This window comes from Bidens hawaiensis, unplaced genomic scaffold (genome assembly GCF_021521415.1).
Source record: "Bidens hawaiensis isolate Kalapana, Puna unplaced genomic scaffold, B.hawaiensis_p1.1 tig00025831_1, whole genome shotgun sequence".
In the NCBI taxonomy this organism is placed as follows: Eukaryota; Viridiplantae; Streptophyta; class Magnoliopsida; order Asterales; family Asteraceae; genus Bidens; species Bidens hawaiensis.
The window spans coordinates 8,861-27,620 of record NW_027494151.1 but is presented as its reverse complement, the minus strand read 5'-3'; the positions used below and the strand labels follow the sequence as shown (position 1 = coordinate 27,620).

General features: G+C 36.3%; 1 protein-coding gene and 1 long non-coding RNA gene across 2 annotated transcripts; both read left to right on the top strand.

Moving 5' to 3' along the window:
* The first annotated feature begins 4,714 nt into the window (after positions 1 to 4,714).
* Positions 4,715 to 8,587, top strand: LOC143572388 (uncharacterized). Its single transcript, XR_013142251.1, has 3 exons — positions 4,715 to 4,808; positions 8,048 to 8,194; positions 8,240 to 8,587. It is a non-coding gene; the product is annotated as an uncharacterized LOC143572388 (long non-coding RNA).
* Positions 8,588 to 8,619: 32 nt separating this feature from the next.
* LOC143572389 (uncharacterized) lies at positions 8,620 to 10,426 on the top strand. Its single transcript, XM_077057566.1, has 5 exons — positions 8,620 to 8,766; positions 8,850 to 9,126; positions 9,228 to 9,466; positions 9,539 to 10,045; positions 10,112 to 10,426. Exons 1-5 carry the CDS (start codon positions 8,620 to 8,622, stop codon positions 10,424 to 10,426), a joined length of 1,485 nt encoding a protein of 494 aa, XP_076913681.1.
* The last annotated feature ends 8,334 nt before the right edge of the window (positions 10,427 to 18,760 follow it).

The window sequence follows — 18,760 nt, the reverse complement described above, 5'->3', positions numbered from 1 at the left end:
ACACGGCATCACCTCTTTCCGAATTCGTGGAGACCGGCCACCCTCATACGTTTAGCCCCACCACGCGCGCCACGAATGCCACGCGAACCGCGTTTCATCTTACGTGTCATCCGGTCTTTCTTTTCTTGATTGTCAACTTCATTTTTCACTGCCTCCGGTTTTTTCGTTATCATCACCAGCATCCGTTTGCTTATCGGTTTTATCGGGTTCGGTTTCAGTTTCTGGGACGTTTTCCTTGCACTTCAGGAGCGACATCTGAAGCCGGGTGTTTCATCTTTTTCTGTCTGGACAACCGCTTGGTGAGAGCAACTGTGGCCCGCACCCGCACCCGCACTCTTCATACGTTGCAACTTTTGAGAAGATTTTTTTTTGTGGCGTCTCCCGTTATTGTGCACGTTAAGGACTTCGTCAGTGGTGCAGTCTATTTTACAGACTTCACACCATGCGGTTTCGAGCAGGTGGTTTGTGCTGAAGATTCAGGGATTAGAAAGATGCTGGGCCCCGCTCTGCCTGCCCTACCACCCGTCCACGGTCACGCCCACACACCACGAAAAGGTGGGGCCTGATGCACCAGCATTTGGTGGCTGAAAACTGGGGGTTTCCACGACCGCTCGCCTCTAAAAAGACCTCCACCCCGTCTACCACCATTGTAGGGAGGGTGACCAACCTGCAAAAATCATTGAGTTTTTAACAAGAATGAATGAAATCATGATGCATGCAATCAAGAATCTTCATAATTAGATGCACCCACTGAATCACAGTATACATTTGGTATTTTTAAATAATAAGGGCCTGAACATACTAACTAGCTTGTAATAAAAAGAAATTACATGCCTCGCCTAAAGAAAAAACTTCCATATTGTTAAACTCATGAAGTCAACAAGGTCATTTATAGTTGCAGAATAAGCTATCTAAGGGTAACAGCAGATAATAGAGATATGATTCTACAAAGACTCACTGTGGGTGTGTCCAGTACCATTTCTAATTTCATATACTTGACATGTGAATAAGAGTGTACAAAACTGTAGATCTTCTGGCATATTTATAGCTGAATTGACCTACACAATGTGATATATCAAAAAAATATGCTACCTCATACCAAAATAACAATACAAACTAGCCAAACAGCTAAACTGAAGCAAAACTATTGCCAGTTTTCATCCCTTGATACTGTAACTAGATCACTGATCACTTAATAATTAGTCAGCTCTCATTGCTAAGCCAATTTACTAATTTCAGTATCAAAAAAAGTGGTTCTGTCAGACGATAATAAATATTAGAGGTGGCAATTTCAAACAATTCACTTATGAATGAATTGATCCGGGTCTCCAAAAGGACAACTGAGTCAAATCAAAAAGAAGTAAATTAGAAGACAGATCAAATGGTCAAACAGGTTGGAAGACCCAAAGTGGAGTATGCTTACAGCCTTTTTAATGCTTTTTATTTTAAATTTACGTTATATATTATAAATAACGTTTTAACTGTTTATAAAAATGGACAAAAATGGCTGTTAGTCAACCTGATCCAGACCTGTTTCAACTTTCAACTTATAATTGAAAGCAAAACATTTCAAGCAGAACTCATTTATGATCCGTAACCTAGCATGCCATCTTGCCACCTCTAATAAAATGAGACGCATGTCAAACTCCAGGCATCTTCCAATTGAAGCATGAAGTTCTCCATTATCAACATGCAGCTCTACATCATCAAACGATTCAAACCCTAGTAGTTACAAAACATCACATAGGTTTTCAGAATCACAAATGACCAGCTTGGAGCAATGTTTTCATATTACAAAGAAACTGAAAAACACGTCTCAGTAGGCGGTGTCCAATCAGATTCTCACGCGCGGTGCTAACCTACCTGATGTTTTGGAACACCAGCTTCCTCTTTGATGATATCACATATATAATGTTACCTTTATTTCTCTTTTTATTCTTCTTCCATAAGAGACTAAAAAGTGCCAAGTGAAGAACCAACATGTTTTTCCACATCCTCAAACGCATCATTTGTGTTGGGGACATTGAGCAGCATGCTCTCTAACAAAAACCTGAACAGTTATGCAAGTCAAAGAGAATAAAAACACATTCAATTTGCTTCACAATCATCTCTTGGATCCACAATCGTTAACAAGCAGTGATGCTTGGTGGTTGGAAGTCTGAAAACCCTAAGACATTAGTTTTACCACCATGTAGCATGTAGACAGCCATGATAGTAACTGTAATACTAAGTGTAATAAATGTGAAATTTGAAACAATGCGTAATCCAGGGCTAAGATCCACTTCAAATGATGGCATTCTATCCAATAGCAAGTTAGTTTGAAGTTTAAAGCAAAACCAGCGAAGATAAGGAAAAAAAAGACATCACCGAATAAACCATATCTAGGAAGCACTTATACACGAGCTAGAAGCGTTTTGGTATGCGGCGGGTTTGAAAGTGATTATGTGATACTAATAATCAAAATCGAGAACCAGCTGTAGCAAAACTGGCAGCGAAAATAGTATTGGGATGTGGTTATGAAGTTGTAATAAACAGAAAACACTATGTTTGAATGTTTGGCAGAAACACATCATGTAAACAGATAACAACATTACTGACCAAACTTGACACATTAAGAAAAGGACACAGGTTATGAAAGTGAAAATAAAAAGTTACTCAAATTAGAATATAAAAGGGTGAATTGATTAATTTTATTTACCCTTGAATAAAAGGGTATCGTTACAGCGAGGTCTGTTATGAAAATGGCTATTCCTTATATGACTATATCACGCTTAAAATGGGCAAATAACCAAATAAACGTAAAAACAAAATGCATTCATCTAATCATAAGAAAATAAAGGTTCGATAATCAGAAACAAAACGCAAATCCAAACGCTCCCTTAATGCCCTTCTTAGATACTACATGGGCATGATGTGAGCTTAATTGATAATTTCAATTTATGCCACACTTGATTTCTTTTTAACTATTGACTATGACAAGTACCATTTTATGCCCATCATTCTTTTTTCCTATTATCTTCACCTAAGCCCTTTTATGTCAATCAAAGACAGTGATATTAAATATTGTTAACCAACAACATGTTGAGAATCGCACAAATAAATACAAAGAGAACATACACATTGCTTCAAATTTACACAACGAATCACTCATATAAGCACTCTGATGGACTATCATGAACTATGAGAGTCCATCAAAATATTATACATGTATGTAATATATACTTGCAGAGAAAAGGCTTTCATAAGTGATATCGCAGTGTAAAAAAATCATATGACATCCAAATTCGAAACACACACATGTAGAAATTATGTTTCACATCCCTAAGCGAGTGTCGCCATATCATGGACAGTTGATAGATGCATTTCATTTACCATGTTTAAAGTAAAAGTCTCTCATTGCAACAATAAGTAACAACACAACAAGCTCGAATAACACAACTTGTTCAGTGCTTTTATAATGTCACACGTAAAATGCACCTACTTTCATAATCCGTGTTTGAAAATTATTAATATAAACATTTGTATATTTGAATAGGGTGCCGGTTTCTACAACACAATAATAATAAACTATATGATTGCAAAAACAATAAAGAATAAACAACATACCGGAGGAGGAAAATGGGCCTGATCAAAATGGCCAGCACCGGGCATCGGAAACTGGGAAAATGCGGCAGTAGGATTAAAAGCATAGGGACGCCCGAACCCTAACCCTAGGGGGGCATTATACGGCGGTGGTTGTTGTTGTTGGTGATAAGTATTATTATTATTATTATTATTATTATTAGGGTAATAGTTTTGGTAATAAGGATTAGCGTCGTAACGTTCAGGGTAATTATTGTAATAATAAGACGGATCGTACGGCTGCGATGGAACGTAGGGTTGATGAAATGAATCGTAGGCTGCTGCAGATGAAGATTCTTGTTGTTGTTGATGCTCGTGAAATTGTTTCTGGAGTTGTTCGAGTTCTTGGTGTTGGGAATCAGGTAGTTTTGATAAATCCATTGATCAAACTCTTTTTAAGAAATTAGGGTTTTCGGGGATTATTATTATTATTACGAGGAGGAGGAATTAAAAGCGTTTTCGGTTCGGTTTTGGTACCACACCTTTTTTTTAAAATGAAAAGTTAATATATTATGACTCCCCCGATTAAATATGGAAGGGGAGACCATTTGACCAATAATTCTTAAATTACGCGTTTTAACACTTCGCGGTTTCCTGGCATACTCGGTATAGCCCTTGCCATTAGTTGGCCATCCTTTGACCGTTGATGAGCAAAGGCAATACCGTCTTTTACCTCGTTATGCCTTGATGAACGTTTATATCCCTCGAATTAGGTTTTTACTTTGGTCATATCATAGCCGTCGGCCAAAAAAACCACATTGCCACTCCGTAATTTGTTGATCGAAACTTCAATTGTCAACCAGTCAATGGCCGAAAAGTTGTTCGCTAGTGGATACTGTGTACTATGTTTGCAAGATCTTCAAATTGTTATTGTTATTGAGTGAATAATGGTTTGTTACTGGTGATGATTTCACGATTTTCACTACAAAGGCTTTTCCATGAAGGCGTGTTCTTAAATGAGCCAGAAAATATATACGAGGAAGGTAAGATAAATTTTGTTGACTATGTGGAGGGTCGAAAAATTTTGTAAATGGATGTTGGAAACAAATACTTGAAAAAGTTACAATACAAAAATCCGTATGTTTATTATCTTCATTACAAACATCCTTCTGTTTGTTTGGATTTGGGTTTAAAGTCGTTGGTTAAAGAATATCATTTTGAAGATGTTTGTGATATGGTTAGAGGTCGTAGCCACGTTGTTGAATTTTTTGTAGAACATGGCAAAAACAATTCGAATACATGTTTCCGGATTTAATAGTTCTTTTAAAATAGTGGCACACACAAGACCCGGTGAAAGTGCTGATAATTTGAGTGATAGTAATGCTGGAGGTGGTGTTGAGGAGGAGGATTATACAGCTGAGTTTTAAATACCTTTGGAGGAGGTAGAAGTTGACATGAGATTGTATAAGGCTATTGTTTATTTGGATGTGGAGGAAGACACCATAATATTTCTAATGGAAATCGTTTAAAACCATACATGGATGATTATGAGAGCTTGGATGATGAGAGTCTGAGTGTGTTAGAAAGTGTGGTAAGGAAGTTCGAGGGGAAACTAAGGAGTAATTTAATTGATTATTGTCCCCTTCTATGTTGGTCAATTAATAGCGACAAAGGATGAGCTTAATGAGATGGTTAAGAGTTATGTTCTTCATGGTAGAATAGATCTGTATATCAAGAAAAATGAACCATTAAGGTATAGGGTGATATGTTTGGGGCCCAATCCAAATTTGGTTGCTGGTGATGGGGTTAAATGTGACAAGTGAGGAAAAGACCAATGTAACAAAAAGGAAAATGAAACCCACTTGCCATTGGACTATGCACGTCTTAAGAGCCTCCCTTGAAGATAGTTGGTGTATGAAGACCATGCCCAACCAACACGAGTGTCTAAAAAGTCGATATATCGGTCTGTACACCATGCCAACAATTGCCAAAAAGATTGAATCTGAGCTTGAAACAACCTCGAACATAGATGCCAAATATTTAAAGACAAACATCCAGCAGAAGCATCAGATCTAGGTTTCCGAAGACAAGGTACGAAGAGCTAATACAGTAGCTAGGGAAAGGAAGGATGGTGACTACACCAGACTATACAGCAACCTCAGATCGTATATTGATGATCTTCTAAAAGCAAACCTTGGGAGTTCTGTAAAATTAGCTGTGAAATCATGTTCTAGCCCTAGCAGTCCAACTAGGAAATTCAAAAGAATGTATGTATGCTATGCTGCTTTGAGTAGAGGTTTTAAATTGATTGGGAGAGAACTTATAAGTCTGGATGGATGTTTCATGAAAGGGAAGTAACATGGTCAGATATTGATTGTTATTGGTACGGATGGTAATAATTGCTTGTACCCAGTTAACTTTGCAATAGTGGAAGTTGAGTGCGCACAGTCATGGAGTTGTTTCTTAACGAACCTTGGAGATGATCTTGACTTGCCTATTAATGTTAATTTCACCTTCATTAGTGACCGTCAAAAGGTATGTCTCGATTTAAGTTTTGTTTAACATTATATGCAAACTCATAGTACATCCAAATGTTGTTTTGAAACTTGTAATGACTCATTCAAGATGTTGAGTTTTCCCTAGGGCCGAGCATTGGTTTTGTTTTAGACACATTCATGAAAACATGAGGCAAACATGGTAGGGAGATGTGCATAAAGGCTTATTTTTTATGGCAGCATCTGCCACTTCTGTCCCCTACTTCAACAATGCTATCGAGGAGATTAAGAAAATTAATCTTGATATGTTTCTCTCGCTTAATGAAATCCCAGCTAAATATTAGTCACGATCACATTTTTCAAGAAGGGCAAAGAGTGATATCTTACTAAACAACCTATGTGAATCTTTTAACAACCAACTGGTTGGAGCAAGGGACAAGTCTATCATAACATCTATCTATTATAATAAAAGCCTACCATTTTTGCCACTTGTCAATACCATAACCCTCCTCACCTTTTTTTCAACCAATTTTCATATATGGTCTTTATCTTTTAAGTCATTTCAATAAATAACATTAAAATGTAGGTTTATTCCAACTATATCCATTACTACATATAATAGGTATTCTCCATATGGATTGACAAGAGACGATTAGTGAATTTTGAAGTGTTAATTAAAGTGTTTATTATGGTTTATATTCAAAATAATAAACAATAAACATTTGATTCATAATATGTGGAATGAGAAAAATCGACTTGGACTAAATCCTGATAACGTCAGCGGCTAAGGCTTAGCCTTTATACCTAAAAATACATATGATTTTAAAACTAAAAGTTTTCGGGTTAACCCGAAACCTATAATTCAGACCTAAGAACCAACCTGAATTACTTCGGTTCAGGTTCGGGTTAGTATTTTCTTGGGTTCGAGTTTCTCGGGTCGGGTTAGTTTGGGTTCTGGTACGGGTTTTCTTGGGTTGGGTTTCATGCTACGGGTAAAAGTGACAGCCCTACTTTCAACAATTATAAATAAGAATCACTACCTTCACTTTATGTAACTTTAAATCTTCTAATATTCTTCTAACTCATAATAATCACTATTAATGAACATGGCTTTAATGTTAGTATGTATTTTTCATTTTCCTGGCAATTACATTCATATGAAATAAACAAATCATTTTGTTGTATTTAAATTTTCGGTTTTTATGTTGTTTGATTATATAGTTTTTTATTGTAAAATATGAAGTCAATTAAAATTTGTCATAGAGAAATCTGCATTTTGTCTCCCTGGTTTATATCCACATTCTATGGGTTTACCCCTGAAAAAGATTTTACGAAGTTTGGGCCCCTGTGTTTCTCCAGCGGGTTCCTCTGACTTCTACCGTCAGTTGACCCGTCGTTGACTGTTAATCCAGAAGGGTAATTTAGACATTTCGCTATTTATGTCCCCTGATTCAATAAAACCCCCTATTTAGGGTTTTTTCCCCAAACACCCAAATACAAACCAACCGTTCGAACATTGAACCCCTAATTTTTCCGTTCACCGTTGAAATCAAACGTCACCTGCACACATCGCAATGTCGACCTCGTATTCTATTAGGCCGGACAGTGAGTATTGTGACCCGTATGACCTATATGGTAAGGTTTTACTGTTTGCTCAAAATTTTCGTTATTTTGTTTGATTGTTGTTAACGGGTTGAATGTTGTTATAGGTGACAATTATTCACATGCGTTCACCATAAAACTTTTCCATGGAGGGTATTTCGCTACCGAGGGGCAGCGAAGATACGAAGGGGGGAATATCACTTACGTTGATGAAGTTCAAGTTTCTGAATTTCGTAAAAATTTGTTGCTTGGAATACTTTGTAAGTTACATTATGGTTGTGGTACAACTTGTTGTTTTCATTACAAACATCCGTGTATTAGTTTGGACTTGGGTTTAAAGCCGTTGGTTGAAGATTATCATTTTCAAGATGTTTGTGAGATAATTAGAGGTAGTGATGGTATAGGTACTCACATTGTTGAGATTTTTGTAGAACATGGTAGGACTAGTGGTACTGAAATTGTGGTCTATGATTCTGGATTTGTACCTGGTTTTGGTTTTGAAAGTGTTCATGAAGTGAGTGGTCACCATGAAGTGAGTGGTGAAAGTGTCCATGAAGTGGGTGGTGAAAGTGTTGATGAAGTGGGTGGTGAAAGTGTTGATGAAGAGAGTGATGAAAATAGTTCTAGTGAGGAAGATGATGACAGTTATGATAGTGATCGATCAGATGAAAGTGATCCTGAGCATACGGCTGCCTTTCAAACACCTTTGGAGGATGTAGAAGTTGACATGAGGTTGTATAAAGCTATTGTAGATTTTGATGTGGTAGAAGCAGCAGCTGATCATATTAGTGATGATGATGGTTTAAATCCTTGCATGGATACCTATGAGAGCTCTGATGATGAGCGCTTGAGTGTCTTGAATAGTATGCTAAGAAAGTTCAAAGGTAAGGAAAGGAATAATGATGATGAGTGTCCATTTTATGTTGGTCAGTTAATACCATTAAAGGAAACATTGAATGAAATGATAATAAGTTATGCTATTCATGCTAGAAGAGATTTGTATATCAAGAAGAATGATCCTTTAAGGTTTAGGGTGATTTGTTTGGGGACCAATCCTAATTTGGTTGCTGGTGAGGGGTCAAATGTGTCAAGTCAGGAAAAGTTGAAGGTAAAAAAAAGGGAAATGAAACCCACTTGCCCTTGGACGCTGCACATCTCAAGACAATCTGTTGAGGATAATGGTGTGTGAAGGCCATTCCTAGAAAACACGACCGCCTCAGAAGTAGAACAATTGGTTTGTACACAATGTCTACTATTGCCAAAGAGATTGAGTTTGAGCTACAAACCACCCCCAACTTATCTGCCAAGGAATTGAAGGCCAAATTCCAGCAGATGCATCAAGTACAACTTTCTGAATCGAAGATGAGAAGAGCAAAGACAATAGCTTTGCAAAGGAAGGATGGTGACCACACCAAACAATACACCCATCTCAGATCCTATATTGATGAGCTTCTTAAAGCAAACCCAGGTAGTACCATTAAATTAGATGTTGAACCATGTGCTAACCCTAACCTTCAAAAACAAGGCAATTTAGAAGGATATATGTGTGTTATGCTACTTTGGTTAAAGGATTTAAATTGATTGGTAGAGAACTTCTTGGGTTGGATGGTTGTTTTATGAAAATTAAATACCCCGGACAGATTTTGACTGCTGTCGGGACGGACGGTAACAATTGCTTGTATTCTGTTGCCTTTGCAATAGTGGAAGCCGAATGCATAGACTCATGGAAATGGTTCTTAGATCTCCTTGGAGATGATCTTGACTTGCCTCATGATGCCAATTTTACTTTCATAAGTGACCGACAAAAGGTATGTACACGTAGGATATATTTGTAATAGGCTAACTCATGTACACTAATTATGGTGATTTGACTGTTGTAGGGACTTATTCAAGAAGTTGAGAGTGTTTTCCCTAGGGCAGAGCATCGGTTTTGTTGTAGACACATCCATGAGAACTTGAAGCAAACCTGGAGGGGAGATTTGTATAAAGGCTTGTTTTATAGGGCAGCATCGGCCACTTCTGTCCCCTACTTCAACATGGCAATGGAGGAGATTAAGAAAACAAATCTTGATATATTTCTCTGGCTTAGTGAGATCCCGACAGCTAGATGGTCAAGATCACATTTTTCAGGAAGGGCAAAAAGTGATATGTTGCTGAACAACCTTTGTGAATCTTTCAACAAGCAACTTGTTGGAGCAAGAGACAAGCCGATCATTACATGCTTGGAGTATATTAGAGAGTATTTGACCATGAGGATTGTGACTGTGAAGAAGATGCAAGCCACTGCATGGGGCCCATTAACACCGCAAGCAACAAAAGCATGGGATGAAATCCAAACAGAAGCAAGCAAATTGACGGTTATGATGGTTGATGATGTGACTTACCAGGTATGAAAATTTGCATGACTATGATATTACAATCAATCTTTTGTTAATATGCAAATATGCTCATAGGTTAAAAGTCTGAGAAGCAAATGTGTGGTGAATGTGGGGGATAGAACTTGCACGTGCAGGAGATGGGACTTGACAGGTATGCCATGTAAACATGCTGTGGCAGCCCTATATAACATGATTGAAAACAACATGTATGTCGGTCCATTGGAGAAGTGGGTTGATGAAGCTTACTGGTTAGACACTTGGAAGAAGGTGTATAATCACCAAATCAGGCCCATACCAGGCCCTAATATGTGGACACCCTCAAATTGCCCAACAATAATAACTCCTTCTAAACATCATACTCAGATTGGCAGACCGAAGAAAAGTAGGTAGAAGGCACTAGGTGAGAAGAAGAAATTGGCAGCTAGCAAGAAGAGGAAGAGGAAGATTGAAGAGGTTCAGCAAGTGTTTTCTGCAGGAGGAAGACTTACCAGGTTGGGGCATGAAAAAAGTTGTGGAAGATGTGAAGGTTACGGACACAACATCAGAACTTGCAGGGCACCAATTCAACAATAATGATGTCAACCATAAAGTTGTGTTTGAGCTAGATTGATGGTGTGTGTTTGAGACTATTTAAGACTTTTGTTTTGAACTTTCTGGTACCATGTCATGGTTTGTGTTTGAAACAATTTAAGACTTGTAGCATGTGTGTTTGATTTGGGACATGATGGTTTGTATGCTATTTTGACAGTATTTTGTTTAATGCTTTTAAAACTAGTAGCATGTAGGCAAATAATGCAAACATTACAATAGATTTAATCATGTCAAATTAAAGTACAATTCAAATGCAAACAATACTAGAAACCAACTACAACGTTACTTCCAATGACAATCATCATTTGACCAGTCAGAGTCCCACACTGGATTGTCTTCATATGGATCATGAAAGTAAACTTCTTCCGGCTCACTGGTGTACTTGAAAGCTGCTTTCACAACCTCAGGGTCATAATCATCACCAGGATCCATTTCATGTTCTTCACTTGGTCTAAATAAGTCATCTTCTTGCACTAAATAAGCTATCAACTCATCTTCACCCAATTGATATTCCTTGTCTTCCATTTGACTTTTGTCTTGGTCAAACGGCACTTTCTCAATTTCATTGTTCCCTAACTCAACATTCTCAGTTTCATCATGGCTGCAACATGACTGATAATGTGGAACACAAATTTAAAGTAAATAGATGAAACAAGAAGCTCTAAAATTTAACATAAACTTAAATAACAACAACAAAGATTACATTATCACATACTACAAAGACAATGTTAACAGCTAATCAATAAAAACACACATAAACGAAGAACAAAAACCAACTAATTCCTAGCAACATCTTCAAGCTTGTTACTTCTTTGGTTTTCATTCTTGCAAAATCATCTTTCTTGTTCATCATCTTCACCATTGCTTGAATTACCTTTTCACAACTAGGGCATGTGGGATCATCAGCCCATTTTAGCCATCCACAAATCCCCTTCTGTAACGGACTAAATATATCAACAAACAAACAACCCTAATTCGATTCACAATTCACAGATTACCCCTAAAATTGACCTAAGCAACACGACAGACCAAATCATCATCGATTAACAGAGTAGAACCCTAATTCGTGAGTAATTAAAACTTACACAGCACAAGAATCGACGCCCCGGGTTTGCATCGGTCCTGGATATCCGGTAACATGTCGCGGCACCACATGAACATCTCACACAAACCTCATCTGCACGGCAAGGCTTGGAAGGTGAACCCGAGGAGAATTGACTTAACTTGGATTGAGACATCCATAAATCGGGTCTCCCGATAATGCCGTTCAATTACAGGTTGAGCTAATCGCCGGAGATGGTAACATAAAGGGAAAGAGGGTAGATCGAGTAGTTATAAACGAATCAGGGGGAATAAAGTAATTTCCTTTTTTTAACGGGTCAACGACGGGTCAACTGACGATAGGAGTCAGAGGAACCCGCCGGAGAAACACAGGGGCCCAAACTTCGCAAAATCTTTTTCAGGGGAAAACCCATAGAATGTGGATATAAACCAGGGAGACAAAATGCAGATTTCTCTTTGTCATACACAGAATATTAATGACAACAAATTTATCATGATCAATTAATTTCAAATTGTAAAGATTCTAAGGATGATTATATAATCAAAGTTCAGGTATATGGTTTTTGGGATAATCATGTTTTTTTATAAACATGAGCAGATGTTCTCAAATGACATCATATTAATTGATTAAAAGCTATGATATTTTATGTGTATGAATATTTTTTTATTAGTAACAAGGATATATATTATCATTTATCTAGAGTTGGTATGTACTTGGAGAACCTTTTTTGTCACATGGATAACTATATATGGTTATATCAAGAGTTATAAGCATGCATATATGTTACTTTATTAAGAGTTACAATCAGACATGGATTAAAGATTTTGATTTTTGATAAACAATGTATATCTGCTAATACAATCACAAATGTAGTGTATAAGAGCATTCCCAATTGGTTCTCCATACATATCTCTATTTCTAAAATTTAGAAAAATCATCTAAATAACCATTCCAACCCATTCTCTATCTCCAAACTTCGTTTCTAAATTTTAGTGAAATGATATAGGATGCCTCCAAATTTAGAGTGTTGCTAAACACTCCATTTCCAACTACCATATATATATATATACATTGAAAATCAATTTATATTGAAAATGATAATAAAACAAAATAGTTAGAAGTTAAGATTATAAATGGAATAAAGAGAAAAAAATAATAAAAAAAAGAATATAGAGATGAGAAGGGAGAATGGGTTGGAGGAAGTTTTGAAAAATGATGTATAAATTAAAGAAATTATGATTTAGTTAAAATATAAAGATGGAGATAGAGAACCCATTGGGAATGCTCTAAGGAAGTTTTTACCTATTTGTAACATATTTGTGTAATCTTAGTTATGTAATTTCTATAATTTTAATTTAATTGTAATTGTATTAACAATATATGATCAATTGGTTGACTTTATTTCACTTAATGGTCAAAGTTAAAATTTTAAACAATTACCCGTGTAATACACGGGCCTCAAACTAGTGTTTAGAATATATTAGAGAGTATATGACAAAGAGGATTATGAATGTGAGGAAAATGAAAGAAATTTCCAAGGTCCCTTAACACCATATACAACCAAACAATGGGATGAAATACAAACAGAAACAAGTAAATTGTTAGTTATGATGATGTATGAAGCTATTTACAAGGTAACATTATTAAAGATGACATTATTTGTGATAGTATGATATTATAAGCATCATTTGTTAATATGGTGACTATGTTGGTAGGTTATAAGTATGAGGAGCCAATGTGTTGTGAATGTGGAGAAAAGGACCTGCACATGCAGAAGGTGGGACTTGACAGGTATGCCATGCAAACATGGGGTTGCAGCTCTATTTGACATGGTAGAAAATAACATCCATGTTGGTCCAATGGAAAAGTGGGTTGATGAAGCATATTGGTTAGACACTTGGAAGAAAGTGTATATGCACCAAATCATGGCAATCACGGGGTCTGATATGAGGACCCGTTCAGAATGCCTAACAACATTAACTCCACCTAAACATCATAATCAAGTAAGTAGTAGTATGTTATGTGCAACAACTATTAAACATCTAAGCAGTCTGACTTTATTTGTTTTGTTTTCACATAGAATAGGAGGCAAAAGAAGAACAGGTAGAAGGCACATGATGAGAAGAAAAAAAAATGGCAGCTAAGAGAAGAAGTGGAAGTTGACAATAGAGGAGGTTCAATAAGTGTTTTTACAGGAGGCAGACTAACTAGGGTGGGGCAGAGTGTGAAATGTAAAAACTGTGGAAATTATGGACACAACATCAGGACTTGCATGCCACAACCAAATGCAGTCACAAGCTCCGGATCAGAAATCATGTCTTCGCAAGGAGATCCACAACCAAGTCAACCCTAATGAAGTCAACAAGGTGACCTGTTATGACGTGGATGTGTTTGGTTTGTGGTAGGCAATTTCAAAACAATTATGGTTTGTATGACACTTTTAAAACTTGTAGCATGTTTTCTAAGTTTGTTTTATGACATATTTAACTGGAATGTTTGACAATTATGGTTTGTATGGCATTTTGATTGTGATGGTTTGAAAAATGCTTTCAAGTCAAAAGAAACTTAAATCAAACACTAGCAGCAACATCTCTTGCAAACACTTTTATTACAATAACTTATTCAAAGTTACACATTGCACTACAATTAAAATGCAAACAAGACTAGAAATCAAGTTCATTGCTATTTCCAATTAGAATCATCATTTGACCAGTCAGAGTCCCACACGGGGTCGGCTTCATATGGATCGTGATAGTAATCTTCCTCCGGCTCAATAGTATAGTCATAAGTTGCTTTCAAAACCTCAGGGGTCATAATCATGACCCGGCTCCATTTCATTTCCTTCATTTGGTCTGAATATTTCATCTTCTTGCACTAAATAAGCCAGCAATTCATGTTCTTCCAATTGACCCATTTCCTTGTCTTGCAATTGACATGCTTCATTGTCAACCTGCCTTGCATCCTTCTCAAATTCATATTTTCCCAAATGTACTTCATCCTTCTCAATTTCATCATGGCTGCAACATGACAGCTAATGTGCAAAAAAAATCATGTAATATAAGAAACAACAAGCTATAAATATTTAAAATACACTAGAATTACAAGTAAAAACATTACATTATCCTATACTACAAATACGATCCACACAACTAATCGATAAACACAAACATACACAAAGAACAAAAACCATTTAATTCCTAACAACATCTTCAAGTGTGTTACTTCTTTGCTGGCTCACTTAGATGACGGTGGGGTATTAACAAATCCCAATTGGGGAGGGGGGGTATAAACATAATTTCATCATTTTTTAACGAGTCAAAGGATGATCAACTAACGACAGGGGCCATAATGAGCCTGACGGGGAATTGTGAAGGGCCAAACGCATAATTTAAGAAGTAATGGTCCAATGGTCTCCCACCCATATTTCACATGGGGCAAATCATATTTTTTCCTTTTTAAAATGAAATATCTTCAACCTTTTTCACCCATTGACTGACCCCATCTTACCCACCACTTGCACGACCCTAGATCATCGGACGCCTACCCCTAGTACCTGGCTCTTTTGATTTGTTTGATTGCATACACAAATTCATAGATGTTGGTTGTTGATTTGAATATAATTGACCAACCCCACCCGAACCTCTTATTCAATTACTTTAGAAAAACTCCATTATATATGTTCTCTGGAACAATAAGCAGAATTATTTGAAATACATATAATATGATATATTACATACATATTATCTTTATGATAAATGTTTGAAATATCTAAAATTTATAGAGTTTTATGATAATATAAATCTAAAAGACAAGGTGAAACTTCATATTGTATGAAATATAAATAATATCAACAAATACATATTTCAAATTTCAAAGTTGAGTTCATTTTTCATGTAACGAAGCTATTATAGTGAATCATAGCTAAACATGGGCCAAGAAACAAAATAAAAACACAAATTGAAAATTTTCGGGTATATTTGGGTAACCTAGTTAAGTAGCACCAAATAGCCATGAAACGTTTTTTACCAATCCAACACTCGAATGCATGTTTTAATGTTTCGGGTCTTCCCGTTGGGATTGAGTTTTATTTGTCATTAATAAAGGCAATTACTATGAGAGGATATGAATGAGAACTAATGTGACATTCGTCAAGTTTCGGTGTCGTGTTTACGTACGTTTTATTACCGTTTGTAGTCGGATCTTCATATTTAATAAAAAATGTTCGATCGTTTAAAGTATCTAATATGTACACTTTTAGTCCCTACACTATAGTGTTTACAACAATTGATCAACAAATCAAACTATAGGGACTAGATGGCAATTTAAACAAAAATATTTTTGTTTCCCTCCTCTTCCCTTGTTCTCCCCGTCGCACCAACAACCCCACCCCCCCCCCCCTTCCAGTTTTTGATTCAATCAACCCATAAATCACGGGATTTGATTAGTTAGTTTGAACCTTAACATGCACGAAAATCATCTTTATGGAAAGAACGCGTAATTGACAGCTAATCACGTCAATACGAATCATTTTCGTTAATTATGAGCGTGGACTGAAATTGACCTTGTTAGCCTATAAATACGAGTTCAAAACTCAATTAAATTGCTCCACACCATCATCTCACTATCACGAAGCAAAGCCATAAGACATGTGCATCTAAGAAGCCGTTCGGAGTCCCGTTTGAATTCGTATTTTGGCCGTAAACCCTAACTCTTCGTCCTCGTACAATCCGTAACCAATTAAGGTAATTGTTATATGCTTTTGGATCAGATTTGTGTGCTTATCAAAAGCCCTAAATCAATTTTTATCAACTGTAACGAATTAAACAAGTTAATCAAATTAGGGTTCTTATGGTTTAAGGATTTATCTGAGTTTGTGGTTATATATTTTATGTTTCATGATCTAAACGAATAGTCACTGGCCCAGTTGGCCAGTGCACTTTTTGCTAAAACTAAAGACCCGGCCAGGGGCGCGGGTTCGAACCCCCCTGGTCCGGTTTTGTGATTTTATTTTCCTTTTTGTTGTTTTGTTGTTAACCATGTGTACCATTATAATTAAAAATGTAATTATATTAAAACCTAATAATGTTTACACTTGTTTAAAAATCCGAACACTGTTGAAACTCTTAAAAGAAACTCTCGTTAAACGTTTTCAGATATATATATAATCAATTATAAATCTCTTTTTATAATAATAATAATAATAATAATGGTGACTTTTAAGAATATTTAAACTAATAAAATTTTCTTATACATAAAATTTATGTGAACACTTTAACGATTCCCAAATCTATATAAACCTATTTTTGTTTTATATTCATGTTTAGTTCGTTCTTTTCGCTTTAGATATTTATGTTGTTTATACATTATAACTAGGACAAGTTATCGGGACTTCTTGCGAAACCATCTAGTTGCTTTAATCGTTACCATCTCCTCATTGCCGTATTCCCTATTCCAAGTGAGTTCTTCATAACCCCGTTTTAACGCTTTTAATATTTTTGGGGTGTAGCATGTCACAAGTTTTATCTTGTTAGTTATGTGCTTATTTATAAACCGATTCACAATTAGCGTACATGTTAATATTATTCTTGCATATTGTTTATGATTATACGTGAACTTGCTTGCAACATGTTTACTATTCTTATGGTGGAAATTACGCAAACGCATATGTGACATTTGTCAAATTCGAGTCTCGATTGTATTCGTTTTCGTGTTGTTTTATGTTGTAAACCGACCCGCTTTGTAAACTAAAACTAATGATACATAAAATATTGGATTTTTATGTTACCAAATCATTCCCATTTGTTTAATTTGAAAAACCTCTTTTACGGATTCGAAAACGGCCTTAAAACGAGCAAATTACATCAAAACGAACTTCTGGACGCAACGAACCACAAAAGACGAGCTGGGCCAGCCCCCACCCCCCCACCTGGGCACGCCGCGTCATGCGACCAGAGGAAAAGGGGAGGCCGCACGGCGCCTAGGGAGACCTGCACACATATTACGGATTTTTCTTGTGTTTTGTTTGTTTGTTTAACCAACCTATTTTCATATAAATATAAAAGAGAACCTTGCAAAGAAGCTTTGACCCTTACCCTATATATACACACTCATATTCTTCATTTTACTCTTGCTACATCTTTAAATTCTCTCTCAAACTCCATAGATTCAAGGTTGTTATTTTCTTAGTATTCTTGAAGTTTTGACTTCCAAATGTCAAACTAAGTTTAATCTTTCTTTCTAATTTGTTCATCTAACTTTACTAACACTTGTTATGGTTGTACAACATATATATAATAATACCCCTTGTTACCTTTGGTAGTTACTTCTTCGACTCCGGTTGGTTAAGTTTCGGACCTCGTAAGACAAGGCTTCATGGAGAACTTCGTGTTCTTGATATATATATATATATATATATAACTTGTTTATACATACTAACCATGTTTAACTTATGCTCTTATTAGTTTGTTTGTCATGTTTATGAAGTTCCATGGTGGGGATTGTAGAGACTAACCTCGGTTTAACCGTAAATAGTCCAAACCGTGAACCGAACTTGTTACTAGTTTTGTTAAATAATTATTTTAAACATGCTTTATGTTAGATTTAAGTTTCTAAAATTCATTTATACAAGTTCTTGGTTATTTGGGCATGTGGAGACCATCAAGGAACGTATTGTGAGATGGAAACCGAACCGATCCGATTTTTACCCGCTTAAGACACACAAGTGTGTTTTTAGCTATCAAGACTTATATATTTCTTTAAAAATAGTTTACAAACTGATTTTAATTATTTTCTTAAGTACTTGGAAATGTTGGATCCAATTTGATCTCATAACAAAGTTTGGACCAACAAAACCGAACACCCGCTTAACATACGTTATTAGTTCTAATACAACAGATGTGACACCCGGTAAATTCCCCAATCCCTTAAACTAAGTAATCAACCTAATAATTAGGTGATTGTAAATATTATGCGCGCCATGTTAGTCAGCGCGTGCATTTGTTATGTGCGCCCTGCGCGAGCGCGCTATGTTAAGAATCAGCGCGGGCACATTATGTGCGCCCGGCGCGAGC